The following is an 18,443-nucleotide window of genomic DNA, read 5'->3' as shown; positions in this document are numbered from 1 at the left end:
CACTCCCTTTGCAGAGCTCTGTGCTGACCTCGCTGCAGATCCTGTCTCCCTCGCTCTGCCCCTCCCCTGCTTGCTCTCTCAAGAATAAATAAAAACATTTAAAAACAGAATAAAATATGCTTCATTCTAAGATACCCCCCCCCAAAAAAAATTCTTTTGGCAAATGAAACTAAGTAGTTTTCAAAAAAAAAATCCTGAAATGACAGTATCACTTCCGGGGCAGCTAGAGTGAGTCGCGCGGGGTCAAACAGCAAGGCTGTCTTCTGCTTGGAAGGAAGCCGCGCAGTGGGCGTCCCCACAGCCTCCGGGGACCAACAAACACTTTAAAGCACTTTGTTCTCCTAGTTGGATGTGTGGCACCTCACAGCTCTTGGGGACCTTCCTCAAAATCATGATCCACCTCTTATTTATAATGGTCATTTCTATTTAAGTTTTACTATTCGCAGTGGTCACTTCCGGGTTGTAGCCACAGGCCCAGGGGTGCTGAGAGGCACCAGAAGCACCCGTATCACGCTATCTTTCCTTGTATGTCACTTTTTTTTCCTTTAAACGCAGAGAGCCCGACGTGGTGCTTGATCGCGCGAGCCTGAGGTCAGGACCCGAGCTGAGGCTGAGTCAGCTGCTTAACGGACGGAGCCCCCCGGGCGCCCGTTACGTGTCTTTAAGGGGAAACTTGCGCCCCGTCCGGGCCTGCGCTGTGAACACTAAGTAGACTCACCATCTAAACCAACAAGCCGCAGCCGCGGCGGCCGCAGGACACAGAACTCCGTGCGCAGCCGCGAGCGAGCGGCGCGGGGACCCAAGACCCCGCGGGAAGGCAGGTCCGGCGTGAGGCCCTGGGTCCTGCCCGCGGGAGGGTGACCCGGCGCCCGCTGAGGAGGGAGGGTTCGCGTGGCCCTTGAGGCAGAGCGTTTTCCCTTTTTCTCCGGGGAGGGCGCGAACCAGTCCCTACGACCACGGGTCGTGCAGTCGAGTTTCCCACCTTTGGGGAAACCGCAGTGGACAAGGCTCGCGGGGGGAAAACCGCCCTCGTGACCACGGCGTCCCCGGGTGGGCCCAGCGGGCGGGGCACGCCCCAGGACAGGCAGTGGCCCCGGGCGGGAGGGGCGGAGGCACCGTGGGGGACGGGGTCGGTACCGGGGCGGAGGTCCCCACCACGGGAGGGGGCGTCACCCGAAGGGGTCGCCAAAGGAGGGGTCGTCACCAGGGCGGAGTCACCACTAAGGGGAAGGGCGTCACCCGAGGGGAGTCCCCACCACGGGAGGGGACCTCGTCAGGGCGGGGTAGCCACCGAGGCAGCAGTGGTCACCGGGGCGGGGACCACGCCCACAGGAGGGGTCGTCCCCGGGGCGGGGGTCAACACCACGGAAGGGGTCACTACCACGGGCAGGGGGCGTCACCGCGGCGCGAACTCCCGGCGGAGTACTAGAGCGGAGACAGCGGCGGCGGCGGCGGCGGCGGCCGCGACCGGCGAGCGAGACTCAAGGTGCCGGCCCACCCAGCGCGCAGGCGCGTCACGGGCCGCTCGGAGTAGGCGGGGCGAAGGGAGGACCCTGGGGAGGGGCGGGGCCTGCACACTCCTCTGCTTGCGGTCTCCTGCGGTCTCCGCGCCTGCCCCTGCCTTCCTTCAGCCTGGCTTGCCACCTTCGTCTTGTGCTCCCGTCCACCCACCCGATCCATCTTTGGGTCGCTGCCACACTGACCACGCACGTCTGGTCCCTGCCCTCGGGCACATGGGCGGGGGCGGTCATATAGCAGTGGATGGATGCTCAGGTAGAGGACGCCGGGCAGCGGAGAAAATGAGGGGTGGTCCAGCCCCTAGACTGGGGCAGGCACCTTGGCCTGGGACCTGAAGGGCCGTGAGCATAGCTGCTGTTGTTGTGACTCGGGTAATGTCTACCGTGTCCCGGCTTCACTTCAGAGGCGTTTAACGACGGTTCCCCGCAGACAGGGTGAGCTCTCAGAATCCTAAGTCCAGAGGTCTTTCTCCGGTGCTTCTCCCGTTCAGAATGGTCATGTCTGGCCTGCTAGAAGGCCACCTCCTTTTCGGTTTTGTGCACAGCTATAGCTCTGGGCAGAGACAACAAACAATAAACATCATCTGAATAAACCAGTGATTCACCCATCCTGCTCATTAGTATTTTCTTGAAGGAAAGAGTCAAGTTGTTGATCATGAAAAAAAAAAAAAAAAACCCACAAACAATCTCCCACCACAGTCGCAGGATTGTCGTACACAGAGTCGTGACACCGAGGCTTTTCTTTCCAGGAAGCAGCTTTATTTGTGCCGCACCTCTCAGCTGGGATCACACCTGAAAAACCAAGCCCCGATCGCTCGCCGATCGCTCACCGTGTGGTGTGGTCTTTGACGCATCCTCTGTCTAGTCTCCCATATGGGTGGTGTCTATACACAGTCTGACTGGGTGGTCTCGTGTTACAGGGTCCTGAGGGGTGTCAGCGAGCCAGGTGGCCTTCCTGTGAGGTCTTTTCTCACCACGTTGCTTAGGGAGAGTCTGGAGTTTCAGCAAATGCTCTGACAGAGGTACATACGACACAACGGCAGTGCAGCTGGGAGAACGTCCAGCATGAGGTCCTGCTGGAGGACGTTGCCGGGAGCAGGAGTGAAGGAGCTCACGCTCCGGCCTCGAAGGAGACACATACTTGACAACAGAGACAGAACACTAAGGTGAAATTCGGGGCAATGAAGGCCGTCCCCGGAGCAGGATATGCTGTGCACCGGCCCAGGGAGCTTCACGGGGTCGGAAGCTGGAACCTGCCCAGCGAAGGCTCCCGGGCAGCGGGAGCACATGACCAACATATTTTTAGAGCCTTATTTAAAAATGGTTAGTTCGTGTACTTGGCAAATTGCTTAAGCCATCTTAATGGGTATGCCAAATAGTAGACACCCCTTTATCATCCCCTCCCCTCCCCAGAGAGGGCTAACACACCACCTCCCCAGGATATTCTGGGCACATCCAGGAGTCCAAGCAGCTCGGTTCTGACAGCACCCCGGAGAGTTCTGCACCTTCCCACTGGCTAAACCTTGGGAGGGACCTTTCCATTCCGGATTATACACCCCTATCCTGCTCTTTTTTTTTTTTAATGTTTTATTTATTTTTGATACAGAGAGAGACAGAGCATGAGAGGGGGAGGGTCAGAGAGAGAGGGAGACACAGAATCCGAAGCAGGCTCCAGGCTCCGAGCTAGCTGTCAGCACAGAGCCTGACGCGGGGCTCGAACCCACGAACGTGAGATCTGACCTGAGCCGAAGTCGGAGGCTTAACCGACTGAGCCACCCAGGTGCCCCACCCCTATCCTGCTCTTAATAGCTATGGTCTATTTCACAGATTGTACGTACCACAATTTATCCGTAAGATGGGACCCTGGGGTATGGGTGGTGCAGGCCCAGGACGGAGAAGGGAAGAACAGCTGCCCAGAACCTATGGCAGAGGTCCTGCCCCTGCCAAGGGACCCTGAACCGCAGCCGTAACATGGAGAGCGGGAAGCACACCGCCAGGGGCGGACATCGGATCTGACAGCAGACAGCAGCTTAGTTAAGAGAGAAACCCAAGTGAGCCCTCTAAAGCGGGTCATGGTCAGGCGGCCTGCAGACAAGCCTACAGGGCAGGACGATGCCCCCAGGCACCGAAGGTGGTGGCAAATGGAGCCGAGGGAGGTGCTCCCCACGGCGGCCAGAGGGCAGGCTCACTGTGATTGGTGGCCCCACAGCACCTGGAACGCACACAGAGATTCGGCCTTGGGCCCTAGACCCACAGGCTCTTGTTCAGCTGTCAAGGACGTGATCACAGGGTCATGGTGACGAATGGTTCAGAAGACGCACCATCTCCTCCACGGAGAACAATCACAGTGAAATCATCTACTGAGTGCAGGTGCCAGAGGCTAAGTGCTTTCCACAAGGCATAACCGCTTTGGGAAAGGGGGACACAGGAGGAAATGTAGACTCTGAGGAGTGGTCACTGGCCAGGTCACACGGCCAGGCAGGCCCGTCGCAGCCTCGCAGCCATGCACCCCAGAGGTCCCAGACACGCCATCCTCTGGGCACCTGGCAGGCACTTGGCAGAGGCTCCTGGGTGAGTTCCCCGTGACCTCCCACGGCCAGGCCAGCGGATGCAGGCGATACCACGGGAGCCTGCCCTCCCTTCTGTGGCGTGAGAAGCGATGCCCAAAATGCCCTCAGGTCTCTTGGAGTACTTCTGAGCTTTCTACGAAGCTGTGCATTTTTGATGAGAAAGTCGATATTTTTTTGTAATCGGCAACTTTCTTATTTTAACAACAAATGAGCTACAAACGGAAGAGATGATGGAGAGGAAGACTGTGGGCCGCCTGCTGGGAGGGGCCGGGCAGAGCACATGCAGGGCTCCCCAGGACAGGGTGCTGGTGGGTGTGGTGGCCGAGCGCCGGGGGCCCTCCTCCGCCGTGGGCGTGGCCCTCAGGCTGGCTGGGTGGGCGTGGCCTTCACTGGGAGCCGCTGAGCCAGTGCCCCTCCTTCTGGGGCAGGGGGCAGGGCTCTGCCTCCAACCCCGTGTTTTCCTTCGTTTTTCCTTCACACAAAAGTAACAAACACAACTAGCATCTTATTTTAGTGGGAATACTAGTTTTCTATGGAAGAGAAAATGAGAAGACGTATAAAAAGGTCATTTTATTACACCTTTTGTTTGGCGGGATACCAGTGCCCCTTTTAAAATCCTACTATTCAAGTACAAATGGTCATGTTTACAAAATATTTACAATCTCAGTCTTCTCGCTTTATATTTTACAACACAACAGCCGTCTGGTTGCACAGGGAATGGAAGATGGTGGGGGCCTGGAGCAGGGAAGCCCTGCCTCATCAGGCACCGAATCCACACAAGTGTGGGGTCGGGCTCCCCACTTCCCACGGCGCCCTAACAGCAGCTCCTGCCCTTAATCAGAGGGGGCGGCTCGCAGTGAAGAGCTGCTGTCTCTACTCTAGGTCCCTGCGTCCCGTTCCGGCCAGAACCCCATCACCGGCACCGCGGGACTCGCTCACAGCCCGCCCCCCCCCATCCTCAATTCTTAAACACGGACAGGGAACCTTCACGACAGAAGACCCAGGAACTGCACGCTGGGAAGAGGAGGTTTACAGGAGCGACCACTGGGGGCTGCGAGGCTGCTGGTGACGTCTAAGAAAAACAAAAGTAACGTCTCCTGCTCTGTATTCTGCCTTAGGGGACCTGCGAAGGAAAGGCCGTGAGACAGACTCGGTTCGCGAGCAGAGAAAGGGCAGGAACGCTCTGGACCCCAGGGCAGCTCTGGGAGACGCTGCGGTTCCCCGGGGTCCAGACTCACAGAGGATCGCGGCACCGTGATGGGCGGGAGGAACACGAACAGGGTGCGCGAATCAGAAGCGGAGACGAGAGGTTCCGTGCACTGTAGCCCGCATGTCTGGGGAACCCCTCGCACCCACGTAAAAAGCAGGCACAGGGCCCCCCGTACCCCGTTTTCTCCTGACGGCACCTGCCCAACCAGAACCGACAAGTGTGGTTGTAAGAAAACAGAGTGCAGGACTCTTGCGATACATTCGAGGTGACTGAACTGCTTTGTCCTTTTCCACGTTCTCGCCCAGAGCTGCCGAGTCATGGTCCACATACACTGAACGAAACAGAAACACAGCCCACTGTCCTTTGCGTCCCCGAGTGGTGCGCCGAGGGGGACGCCTGAGACGCGCAGGCACCGGCTCTCTGGACGCCCACACAGACCTAACACAACCGGCTTCTCCGGACCGACTGACGTGAAAGGCACGGAGCCAGAACAGAGAGGCGGCCGAGGAAACGTCCGGGCGAGCAGACATCACCAGCTGCCGAGCCTACCGCAAAGACCCCGATGGTCTTGCTGCAGTAAAGAAGTAAAACCGAAGCAAACCCGGGGCCTCCCCTTTGTCCCTCAGCTGCACCCTCCGCCCCCAAGTACTGCACAGAAGGTTCTCTGTTTTCCACAGAAGCACGAGGGAGTGTGGCTGCTCACAGACGAGACCCCGGCACGATGATGCACAGAAAGCTGCGGCGAGGGCACGGCGAGGGAGGAGTCCGCTATGCCCACCTCGGCAGGCGACCCTGCAGGCTCATAAATGCGTCACCGTGTTCCAGGAGGTTTCTCGGGTCAGCAGGTCATGCCCAGGACGGGCAGGAAAGCCAGGGGGCGATGCCAGGCATCCCTGCTCCAACCGGAGCCTCGCCTCTCCCACGGCAGTGACCCCGCAGAGCACTCTGGGCCCAAACCCAACCAGGACAGGGGCCTCCCAGCGCCTGCTGGAGCCGCCTCAGAGCGCCCGGCCTGAGCACGGTGTCCTCTCCGAGCCGGGAGGACACCCCGGACGTGCCGGTGGTGGGGGTGGGGGGGTGTCGCACCGCAGGCAGAGCCTGGGGAAGCCATGCTGGCAGCTCTTCGGGATCAAAATTTAACCAGAGACGGCATCGCGTCGACACAGCCGGAGACGCTCCAGGAACGTGCTTCGATGGCGTCAGTGCTGGAAATTTCCTCTCAGTGTCCAAACCAGCCCCAGCTCGGGAGGGAGAAGCAAGCACACCCGCCTCCTCAGACCCGAGGGCGCAGAGCCGCGCGGAGGCAGACGCGCACGGAAGCACGTTGGGACTCCCCGCACGCGCCACACGGCCCCTGGGCGTGCGCGGCGCACTAACGCGGTCCTAGACGGCTTCGAGGCCCAGCGCGCTCGCGCCCAGGAGAAACTGGAGGCTCACCTCGCCGCCGTCACCTTTTTGACTAGTCTTGTTCTACGGGAACAGGGCGCGTGGTGAGGGTCACTGGCCCCCATGGTGGGAGAAAACGAGGACACTGCTCTGCTTCAAGGATCACTGTGCAGGTGCCGAACGTCTCAAGTGACAGCAACCCAAGGTGCACCAGGAGACGGCGTCCCCACGTCTGGCGGGGGGCGGAGCGCACGGTGGCCTAGGGGCACGGAGGCTTGGTGGGCGTCTTTAGCCTGACGGCGGGGACTCTCATCTGCAGCTTGGGCTGCTGGCTGGGGCTGTCGGAGCTGGCCGGCGCTGGGGCCGGGTTGGGGACGCCAGGGCTCTGCAGCTGGGCTGCCGCCGTCGTCACGACCTGCTGCTGCATGAGCTTCTGCTGCACCACCTGTGCCGTCGCCGTCACCGTGGGGATCATCTGCACCTGCTGTCCGGCCGCCGTTGCCTGGGTGAGGGTCACGGTCTGCGGGGAAGCCTGAGCCAGGGCAGTGAGAAAACACAGATCTGGTGAGGTGACAGAGACGCCGTTCTTGGGGGTGGGGAGGGGGTGTGAAATCTGATTAGCACAAATGCTTTTGTGTATCGTGAAAACCACGTGACGGATCTCAGTGTGAACTCTGGTTTCCAGCTGCACAAGAGCAGGAGGAAACCAGTGAACGAAACCACCGCTGCTTCGGGGCGAAGGCTGCCCACGGCGCCAGCAGCTCTGCGGACGGCCCGGCTCCTGGCGGCCTCCGTGCCAGCGCGGCTGCCAACGACACTCTGTGAAAGCACCGCTCTATGCAGCCGCACGTGGTAGCCACAGATACAAAGGCAGGAGCCCGGTGGCTGGGTGACAAGGGTCACTGCTGTCCCCAGTATTACTTAGGCCTGTAGGGCCCAAAGTCACTGCAAGCAGACTGTTTTCTTTCAGTTTCCCCAAAACTACGGTGCTGGGGCCTCGGCTCGTACACGCACCGCCGTCACCGGTGAAGGAGGGACCCTGGAACAAGCCCCTGAGTCCAACCCGAGCACACGCGTCTGGTCCTGTCCTGCGGGCTGAGGGTCAAGGGTCTTCCCCAGAGTTAATTTTTTCTGAATTATGAAAATCAAAAGTGATTCTCTGTTAACATTCTATTTCTCACAATGAAAACCAAGAACTCCCCTAAAGGGAAACATGAAGTTGACGGAGAAGCCGGCGTGAGGCCCCCTCCTACCTGCTGGGAAGCAGAGGCCACCTGCTGGATGCCAGCCACAGGTGTCTGCTGCTGGACGACCTGAGGGAGTTTGGCGACCTGTGACCAAAGAAAAGCCAAATGCAGATTTCAAAAGAGCACGTGCACGAAAAGAGAGTTCTCTCCCACTTTCTTTCCTTTAGCTCTTAACGCAAAAGCAAAAACGGGGGCGCCTGGGGGGCTCAGTCTTAAGCGTCCGACTTCAGCTCAGGTCATGGTCTCGCAGTTCGTGGGTTCGAGCCCCATGTGGGAGCTGTCCGTGCAGACCCAGCTTCAGACCCTCTGTCCTCCTCTCTCTGCTCCTCCCTTTCATGCTTACGCGCACGTGCTCTCTCTCAAAGTAAGTAAATGTTAGAAAAGAGAAAAACCAAAACCCAAACCAAACAAAAATGGCGTCCAGATGGCCCTGAGAGTTTGCCCGCCGGGAGGTGAGATGCCCCCGCCCGTAGAGGACGGCGCCCGCCTCCCCCAGGCGCACGCGGGCCGGGGCTCACGGTTCATCCATGTCTTTTCTTTTACTAAGAACTGTTTGTACGAGAGAGCTCACGTAAGACACTAAAATCAAGGACAGAATGAAACATTCTAGCATTTCCAGAATTCTCACGAGAGCCCCTTCTCCGAGCCCGGGCCGTGGCCCGTGGTCCCCGCACCGCGGCCTGGCTTCAGCCTGTCCCCAGGACGCCCCAGCACTGGCAGGGGGCTATTGCATCACGCCGCCACACTCTTCGCATTCGCGAGCTCTCCCTTCCCGACAAAACGCGGCTTCCAGCCCGCCGCTGCCCTTCGCGGCGTCTCCCCATGTGTCCCCACGTGCGTATGTGGCTGTCTGAGGCACAGAGAGGCTTCTGGCCACTCGTGTCTACCCGTGGCCATCGGTGCAGAGGAGTGGATCGGGCTCCTGCGTGGGCAGCCGCCGGGATGCCCGGCCTGGGTCTCTAACTCCTAGAACAGGGATGAAGGGGAGTCTTGTCCAAGACAATTCCGGAGAAAATGTGAAATTTCAGGACACACTTGTAAATGACAGAGCTCCAAGGAAATGATGGTTCTCATTATAAAAACCGAAATTACGCAGAAAGCACTGACTAGTTCACTATGTTAAACACTGTCACAGGATATATACAATGGAGTACTGCATGGCCATGAGAAAGAATGACATCTGGCCATTTGTAGCAACGTGGATGGACCTCGCGGTGTCGTGCTAAGCGAAATAAGTCAGGCAGAGGACAGATACCATATGTTGTCACTCATAAGTGTAGCAGGAGAAACTTAACATGACCATGGGGGGAGGGGAAGGGGGGAAAAGAGCAGGAGAGAGAGAGGGAGGCAAACCATGAGAGACTTGGGAATACTGAGAACAAACTGAGGGCTGATGGGGTAGGGGGGAGCGGAAGGGGGGCGATGGGCACGGAGGGGGGCACCTGTGGGGAAGAGCACGGGGTGCTACATGGGAACCAACTTGACAATAAACCATAAAAACAAACAACTGTCCCAGGACCCGTGGAGACAGAAAGGGCACCCGCGCGTCCTCCGCGGCGCTGGCGAGAGGAGACCCGGGTGCTGGATGGGGCTCCGCGGGCACAGCGTGGAGGTACGGAGACCGTGGAGGACACTGACACATCCTAAATGCGTCGGCAAGCTTGCAGGCGGAGAGGAAGTCCCGGGTCCAAACCGAAGCCAGGGCGCCTCCGGGCGACCCGCAGAGGCACTGCCGTCCCCCCCACCCTGAGAACACGCGCTGAGCTCCGTGCGGAGGCCCCGCACGGGATTCCCATGGTCGCCAGGGCGCGGCAGACGAGGGGCCCAGTTCAGAGCCACTGCCAAGAGGCCCCACTGTGGTCCCATCACCAGGAAGGGGTCTGCGCAAAAGCCCTGAGGCCCCGGTGCCAGCCAGGGGGAGGGGACGCAGGCGCAGAGCTGAACTGCGTTACCCTCGAGTGACGGCGGAGACCCCAGGGGCCCCTGCAACCCAGACCGCACAGCAATCCCAAAGACAGCTTTAAGGAGAGTCGGCTCACAAGAAAAGGACTACTCTGAACATAGTTCCAGAAACAGCAGCAGCAAAGACGTGAGATTCAAATTCTTAATTCAAGTGTAGCTAATAAGGGAGCTAATATAAAAAGCAAGAATGAAAAAAAATACACGGGGAAGCGCTTAACCAGAGCGGGAGACTGTAACAGATGTCTGTCAGTAGCTGACCAGTAAGGACGCCCAAGTGCAGAGTAATATGAGTCGTAAACTTGACCCAGTGGCAGGAGGGCCTGACAACATGCCCGACCCCGCCAGAGCACCCGCTTCAACCAACCTCACCACAGACTCACTGGCGGACCAGCTCTGGAGCGGGAGATAAAGACAGGATCCGGCTGCGGGTCTGGGCCAGGCGAGGCAGCAGGCCAGAGGAGGGCCAAGGCCCCGGAGCGGTCCCGTATTCTCGGAGACCTGTCCAAGGCAGTTAGGACTGGGAGTCTGGAAGGGGACCAGCAATCGCCTGCAGCTGTGAATCTGGCGTCACCGGCACAGAGACAGAATGAGGCGTCAGGACTGGGGGCAGAGGCCACGAAGGGAAGGAGTGCCTCAATAAAACTTTAAAACTCCACCAAAAAAGGAATAAAATGTCTAGCAAAGCAGGTGAAAAAGCAAATTTTAGTGCTGCAATGAAGGATGATTGAAGAAATCAGACCTTGCAGAATGATTGTGGGAACAGATACGGCTGAGCCTCCGTCCACACCCCCGTCAGGGCCTCTGTGGGCCTCGCCAGCACGAGGAAGCAGGAAGAAAGGGACAGGGGATGGAAGGCGCCAGCCACCACTCCGCACAGGCCACGGGCCGGGGAACAAAGGAAGTGCAAGAGGTCACGGATGGACTGTCAAAGGAACAGGGCTTGATGGAGGCACCCGGATTCAAGGTCAAGGTGCAGAGATCAGGCGAGGCACAGACAGAAAACACAGAATCAAAAACACACTACTGCAAAAGCATCAGAAAATACTCATTACTTAGGAACAAATCCAACACAAGAGACAAGACCTTCCTGGGAAACAGAAAACCTAGTTCAAGGGTGTTGAAGAGGCCACACAAGGAAAGACTCATTGTGTTGGCGAATCTGAAGTCAAGGCTGCAGAGACATCAGCTTCCCCTGATTCATCTCCAGAGCCCTTCTAATTCTCGTACGCGTGCTGCGGAGGCGAGCGGTGCCTGCAAGAACCCCGACAGCTCTGACCGCGCCGTGTAAACGTCACCAGCGGGCTCGGGGCGAGGACGCCCAGAGCGCCACGAGCGGCAGGATGTTCCCAACAGGGCCAGGCAGAGGGCTTGCCTCCCAGATGCCGAGTCCTCTCTGCAGCCCGAGGGACGGATGCAGAGAGTGTGGTGCTGGAGAAGGCTCCCAGCACAAATAGGCGTGACTCACGTCAGTGCCGCACTGCCCATGAGAAGGAAACAAAAATACCAGGCTGTCCTAAGGGGAAAATTAAAGACGATTCCAAAAAGGTTAAAAGCCTAAGTGTGCAGGGGCGCCTTGGGGCTCAGTCGGTTGAGCGTCCGACTTGGGCTCAGGTCATGATCTCACAGTTCCTGAGTTCAAGCCCCACATCGGGCTCCGTGCTGACAGCTGGGAGCCTGGAGCCTGCTTCACATTCTGTGTCTCCCTCTCTCTCTGCCCCTCCCCCGCTCACTCTTTGTCTCTCAAAATAAAATACAGGTCAGGGTTGTAAAGTCCGCGGGCACTCACCTGGATCTGGGTCTGCACCTGCTGAGTCCCGGCCAGCTTCTGGGCCTGCGAGATGGGGGTGGTAAGAAACTGGGTTTTAAGGGCCGGCTGGGTGGCATAGGTGACCTTCTGTGGCTGGCCCTGAGCAGCGATCTGCTGCGCAGTGATCTGAAGAAACAGAGATGGCCCCGGGTTAGAGCAAGCGAGGCTGTGCGTTGCCTCCTTGGGCTCCCGGCACCGCCTGCCTTCTGCCCATTCCCACAGCTAGCCACTCCAACGTGCCCCGCCTGCGTGTCACCAGCTGCGTCCAAGTGCCCTCAGAGGCCAGGCTGGGGTTCCCCTTCACGTCGCCTGTGTGCCTGGTGTCTTGTCTGCTCCTCACATCAGTGAGCAAACTTGACCACAATATAAAAATCACCCACCTACGATTTCCTGACTCTAATTTTAAGATTTGAGCACGTACCCCAAGATACTTAGCATAAGACACAAGAAACCTACATGCGCAACCTTCGCCTATTTAACCCCGTTTCTAGTTTTCTCTGCCAGAAACGCGAGGACTGTTCGTAAGCCCGTGCACAGGGTCCACACGTTTGGTTTCAAAGCCATGGCTGCCCACAAGGATCCTTTAGCGTCTCGGGTTTCTTTGGAATCACACAACATCAGACCAAAGCTCCCCTCCCCTCCACCACGTGGGCTGACCCTACGATGATGCCGGCCCAACCACCGGTGTCCTTGGCATCCTGACACCAGTGCCTCCCAGCTGCCCTGCCCTGCACGCCTGTGGCGCTGAGTCCAAGGCCAGCCCGAAAGGACCGGGGAGGGGACTCAGTGCAGGTCCTCCCCAAAGTGACCGGCACAGGGGAGAAGGTGACTCCCAGAAGTGGGCGTGCTGACTGCTCTCCAATCCAAGGAGAGACAACTTTCTCGAAGGCCATGGCTCCGCCCACCCAGGAGGAAGGAGTGGGAGGTCCCGAGGGCACACTTCTGCTGCCCAGCTGGCTCTTGCCCGAGGCCCGCCCTGCACTGCTCTACCGGCATCCCAAACGCGTCTGCCCTCGCACGCCCCAACCGTGTCCCTTGCCTCGGCTGCCCCCACAGACACAGCGGGACCTCGGCCCAGCAGATCTGAGCTGCGCTCCTGCAAGCGGGACAGTGACATTCACAGAAGAGCTATCCGTCCGACTCATGTGATGCATACAGGACCCTGTGGTCCGACGGCCAGCTCTATGACTCTGGGTGAGTCACTTCCTGTCCCTGAGCCTGTGTCCTCCGCCTAACACGGAGCCCTGCTCCAAAATCCAGCACCAGAATGACAGGCGCTCCAGCTCAGGAAACAGGCTTGACACACACTTCGGGCGCCAGAGCGCCATCGCCTATCCGGTGGGCTGCGAGCTTCCCAAGAGGATGCAGAGCAGCAGGTGTGAGAACACACGGCCTCACTCTGCTCCTCTCGGCGGGGCGCCTGCATAGTGCGGAGCCTGGGGTCCCGATCAGCCCAGAGCTACGTGCTTGCACACCTGTGAGTCAGCGAGACACCGACAGTGCTCCGTCGGGCGGGCCCCTCTCTCTCATCCCGCCATCCCCCTCGCAGCACACACACATGTGCACACACACACCACGGCCCCCGCCTGGCACCTCACCTGATCAGGTGCATGCCAGGCGGCCTCCATCCGGTGTGCCCGGGTCCCAGGCACTCACTCTGACAGCTATAGCCCCGGCCCTGGGCCTTTCCCAGCCGTGCAATCCCACAGCCCGCTTCCCAGAGCCCCGCAGGCTCCTGGCCCCCGGGGCTCCCCCTCCCATAACCACCTTCTCCCCATGGAGCCTCACAGCAGCTCCCAACCCGGGACCCCGTGCAGCTCGAGTGCACAGGCACGGGGCCGTCAGCAGCGAGGCGAGGCACGGCGCACGGGAGCTGGTGTCCCACATGCACGCTGCGCCCAGTAGCAGGGCCCAGCCCGGCGTGGAGATGGTGCGGGGAGAGGACACCGGTACCTTCTGCTGGACGGCTGCCGGGCCCGGGGCGGCCTGTGGCTGCACGGCTTTCTGCTGCTGCACTGCCTGCTGCTTGAGCTTCAGCAGCTGCTGGACGTGCACGGGCTGGGCCACGACGGTCTGCCCTGTGAACACGACCGGGGCCTCAGTCACGGGGCTCAGGAGGGATCCAGGTCTCAAGGCTTCCCTGCATCTCCCTGGGCCACAGGGCCGTTCACTGACTGCCGTCCGTACAGGACACTCCACCTAGGATCCGTGCCGGATGAACACGGCCATCCTGTGGGGACGCCTGGGAGGGTTTCTGGGCCCCCAAGCACATTCACGTAGAGGTGCAGGGAGCTCACAACGTTGACGGTTAAATCAAAGGCCAAACCTTGCGGTTCTTGGGAAGCTGAGGGGCACTCTAGCTGAAGGTGCCCTGACGCGCTCGCCGCGAGTGGCCGGCACAGAAGCCAGCAGGGCGTCTGGCCATCGGCCTCGCTCGAGGCGCTAGACGCAGCAAGGGGTGGGGGGCGAGGGGCTGCAGGGGACAGGCACCTGCGGCTTTCTGTGGTTGCCCGATGGCCACGCTGATCCCGGCGACATTCATGGGCAGGGTCGTCACGCCCGGCGAGGAGACCACGGCCGCAGGCACGGACACCACCGGAGGCTTCGCCAGCGCCACCTGAGCCGGCGGGGGCGCCTGCGCCTGCATCTGCCCTTGCGCCTGCAGCTGCGAAGGGGGAACCCGGGTCTAAACAGTGAAAATAACGGGAGAGTCCAGAGATATTCAGGATAGCTCGAGTCCGTGCAGACACTTCCCCACAAGAGGTCTGGCGGCGAGAGACGGTCACAAAGGTGACAAGCAGCTGTCGGCTGAAGGCACGCACTGCCTGTGCTGCAGGCTCAGCTGCGCGTCACACCAGCCCCCCGCAGATGCAGGGAGGGGCTCGGCGGGCCCCGCACGCTGCTCGCCCACACTCGTGGTCAGACCCCTGCGCCCCCGGGACTCGGAAGGGCCCCGTCCTGCAACGTCCATGCGTGCCCCGCCCCGCCCCAGGGCCCCTGCCAGAAGCTCTCCCACGGATCCCACCTGCTGCCACTCAGTCCTCACGCTGCTACCAAATGCTCGTTAGTTCTTACGTCACACCTTCCGAAAGGAAAACAAGATGCCCTTCACCTGGACGAACACTCAGCTAACCCTGAAGCTACACTCACGACGTGGAAACCGGTGTTGAGCCCATCTGACGTTCTTACCCACGTTTCCTGCGTGAAAGTGTGCAAACGGGGCGGCTCCCAAGTACCCCGCGGTCAGTCTCTCTGCCGTTCCCAGTAACTGTAAAGCTGCGGGCTGTCCCAGCAACGGGGCGCCCTGCACTATCTGGTCAACTCCCCGGCTACAGAGGACCTGCTTCCTCCAACCCTCCAGGGACAACAGGACTGTGTGCCTGGCACGCAGAGCTCCCTCTCCTGGCTCTTTAGCGGGAACGGATATGGGACCACGAGGCAAACCAGTGAGCACGGTTCGCGGCTGGATTACTGGAACTGCCCCCCGACCCCCAGTGGAAGGCGATCTCCACTTGTAGGGGTAGAGGGAAGGCGTCCCGCAGGAGCAAGGCGCCTTCTCTACACCCTGGCCACCACTCATGATCCCCACCCTTGTCTCAATTTGCGTTTCTTGTGAACAAAACCAAACCTGCTTCCCCGGTTTCTGTCCGCTCCTGCCCTGTCGTGCTGACTTAGAGCAGGCGCAAGGCGCACACAAAGTGGAGCCTGAGCCCCCAGTGTGAGGCGGCTAGCAGCGGGATTGGGCAAAGCCACCCGAGCCGCGTACCTCAGTTTCCACAGCTGCACAGTGCAGCGTACACGAAAACACCCACCACCCTGCCTGAGCGGCAGCCTGCGAGCACAGAGCACAGGAGAGGCCCAGGGCCTAGGGCAGCGCCTGGCCCGGAGCAGGGTCCCTGACGTGAGCAGTCACTAGGGCCAGGATGGGGGGCTCCTGGGCAGGACATGGGCTTGTCTGATGGGACAGTGTCTGGCCCACAGCACATCAGACCTGCGCTTGCTGAATTTAACTCACTTTCCCACACTGATTTCACCATGACATTCTGCTTCCCTTCAGAAACATCTAGTCTCTGGGCTGACGAAGCACCACCTTCCCGCCCGGGCCTCCCCCACCAGAGCCTGGCCCTCCCCGCCTCGTCCAGCTCGCTCTCCACCTCCTCCAACCGCTCAGCTCGCCCTGAGCTGTGTGATGCCAAAGCTCGGGGAGGTGTGGGCAATGAGGTGTGCCAGGAGGGCCACCAGAGCGCCTAGCGTCGGCCCGAGCAAGCAGAATGGTTCGAGTAAACGTTAAGAGGCATCGTTTTGGAAAAACAAATATATCAACTGGAACTTACGAGCCGGGCCACCTGGAGGTTGGCCACGGTGGTGCCCGTGAGCAGGGCTCCGGGCCGCGGGGCCGTGACCGTGGCCAGCTGGGGGTTCTGCTGCGGTGTGGGTGGCGGGGCCTGCACTTGCACCTGTGCAGCAGGCTGTGGGGGCCCTGGCGGGGCCTGCGGCGGGGGGGCCTGCTGGGGCAGCTGCAGCTTCTGCTTCTGCATTTTGATCAGATGCTCCTAAAACCCAGAAAAAGTGGGTTTTCATCAATATTAACCGCGTTCCATGTTTCGTAAGTTACTGGTTTTAAGTTACTGCTGAACTGTTAAACAGCAAAGCAGACAGTTGCTAATATACATCAAATTGCCAAAATAGCCCAAAAAATATTTTAAGGAATCAATTTTCCTTTTAGAGAACTTGTGTTGTGTAGTTCATAACTATCAGATCCCTGTCAACGTGCTGAGAACGGCAATGACCCTGAAATCGACTTTGGAGAGGACAGCCACGGTGGGCAAGCCAGGAAGTGGGGGCCTGGCAGCCGCTGGTGGCGCTCATGTCCTGGGGAGAGGCAGGACGTGGGGAGAAGGGAAGGCAGCCGGGGGTGGGAGGGTGTGGGGCTGGGCCCAGTAACTTTCTAATTTAAGGGCTGTCCCCCAGACTTCTGCAGTGACAGGCTTGTTCTCGATCAGGGCTGTCCCATCTGGGAGTCACAGCACCCTTGACATGTGGCTGGTGTGACTGAGGAGCTGAATGCTTGATCTGGGATCGCTGCTGGGCCTTCTGGGTAAGATCAAGTGTGAACGCTTGGTCAGGTCGCACGTCCCTTCTCCAGTGCGCCTGGGCCTCACACGAGAAGCCCCAGCCGAGGGCCGGAGCGGCCCCCGCAGCCCTGCGCCAGGCCCAGGAACCAGCCGGACTTCTAAAGCACTGTCCTGCTTCCAGCCCCTCTGTTTCTCTGCTGCCATCCCTGCCAAGCACAGCACTTCCCATTTTGGCAGGAATACAGTGTCTCTCTTCAAAGCGAACGGATTTTTGATGTAATTGCCCAGGCGATGCACAACGGCAAAATCAGAGACGTCCGGACTCAGCTCACTCTGAGAAACAACACTGCGAATGAGCTACACGTCACCAGCATGTTCTCCGGCTGGGAATGGGGCCGAGCGGCCTCTCATTGTCCGAGCCTGAGCCGCGGCACAGAGCGCCAGGAAGTAAGTGGGAAGACGTGTCTCCGGAGCGCTGGGGACAGGCCGCTCACACGACCGCGGGAGGGGTACTGTGAGAACTGTTTTTAAAAACGATACAAGCACGCTTCCCATGAAGACGACGGCAGGACACTCGGGACTAAATGACACACGAGGTGCACGTGCGGTTTCCTGCAAGATACTCACCGGCGTCAGCTTGCTGACAGCTTTGATCTGCGCTGGTGACTGGGCCTGGCCCTGGATCTGTGGGACCTGGACCTGGGGCGGCGGCGGCGGCGGCGGCGGCGGCGGCTGCTGCCGGAGCAGCTGGAAGTGTGCGGGCGTGATGGCTTTCCCGGGCAGCTGCACCCCTGCGGCTGGAGAGGGGTCCCGTGAGACTGCGCGTGCACGCACCCCTCCCCTCCCCCCCGTGACAGCTGGACGCTTTAACGGTGAGAAGGGGCACAAGAGAAACCAAACCTGCCTTTACCTTGGGACACCTGAGTCACCAAAGACCGGGTCGGGGTCTGCACCGGGGTCAGGCTGGTAGTCACCACGGCCGACGCTGTCACCGAAGTCACAGCGCGGACACTCTGGGTGGGTGCCAGGGACACCAGGTCGGACGAGGCCGTGGCCGGGGAGCCGACCGCTCTCGGCTGGGCGTGGACCACCTGGGCAGGGGCGGAGCCTCCGGGGGCCTGCAAGAGGCAATGGGGCGGCCATCAGGTCACTGCGCTTTCCTCTTTTCTCGGGTGCGCAAGGAAGAGGACACCCATCTCTGAACCTGAGAAAACGGAGCACTTTCCAGATTTCAGTGGCTCGGCAGGCTGAACGTGCTGAAGGAGTAAGTCCCACTGAAGTGACGGATCAGTTAACCACAGAAAACCAGTTTGCGACACCAGTGCTCCTGTCCCCAGGACGCTGTGAGGTTTGGGCCGTCCTCCAGACAGCGGTGCTCACGGCCCAGACACCCGAGCTTCTCCTACCCACACAGGCCCTGCTGCCTCCTGGGCCCCTCACGTGGACTCTCAGAGCCATGGCCACCCCCGTCCCACTACAAGCGGTGGGCACACCCCACTGACTCCAGTGTCCCCCGCCAGCCCCTCAGTGCGGATGGCTGCCCCGTCCCCCCCCACGCAGACCCCCCATATGCAGACTAGACTCCCTCATGCAGCCCCCGCATGCATAGCCCCCCCCACGCGCAGCGCCTCCTGTGCAGACAAGACCCTCCCATGTGCAGCCCCCCAAG

General features: G+C 60.0%; 1 protein-coding gene across 1 annotated transcript in view; it reads right to left on the bottom strand.

Moving 5' to 3' along the window:
• Positions 1-4,638: 4,638 nt before the first annotated feature.
• EP400 (E1A binding protein p400) overlaps positions 4,639-18,443 on the bottom strand; it is a 92,112-nt gene continuing 78,307 nt past the window's right edge. The window contains exons 45-52 of the mRNA XM_029921638.1: positions 17,685-17,915; positions 17,402-17,571; positions 16,034-16,252; positions 14,190-14,385; positions 13,653-13,777; positions 11,679-11,825; positions 7,937-8,014; positions 4,639-7,215 (exon numbers count right to left, since the gene is read on the bottom strand). Coding sequence (XP_029777498.1) covers positions 6,943-7,215; positions 7,937-8,014; positions 11,679-11,825; positions 13,653-13,777; positions 14,190-14,385; positions 16,034-16,252; positions 17,402-17,571; positions 17,685-17,915 — 1,439 coding nt within the window. The 3' untranslated portion in view covers positions 4,639-6,942. The remainder of the gene's footprint in view (positions 7,216-7,936; positions 8,015-11,678; positions 11,826-13,652; positions 13,778-14,189; positions 14,386-16,033; positions 16,253-17,401; positions 17,572-17,684; positions 17,916-18,443) is intronic.

Source organism: Suricata suricatta, chromosome 14 (genome assembly GCF_006229205.1).
Source record: "Suricata suricatta isolate VVHF042 chromosome 14, meerkat_22Aug2017_6uvM2_HiC, whole genome shotgun sequence".
Lineage (NCBI taxonomy): Eukaryota > Metazoa > Chordata > Mammalia > Carnivora > Herpestidae > Suricata > Suricata suricatta.
Note: the sequence above shows the minus strand (reverse complement) of the source record. Positions and strands in the feature narration are given on the sequence as shown.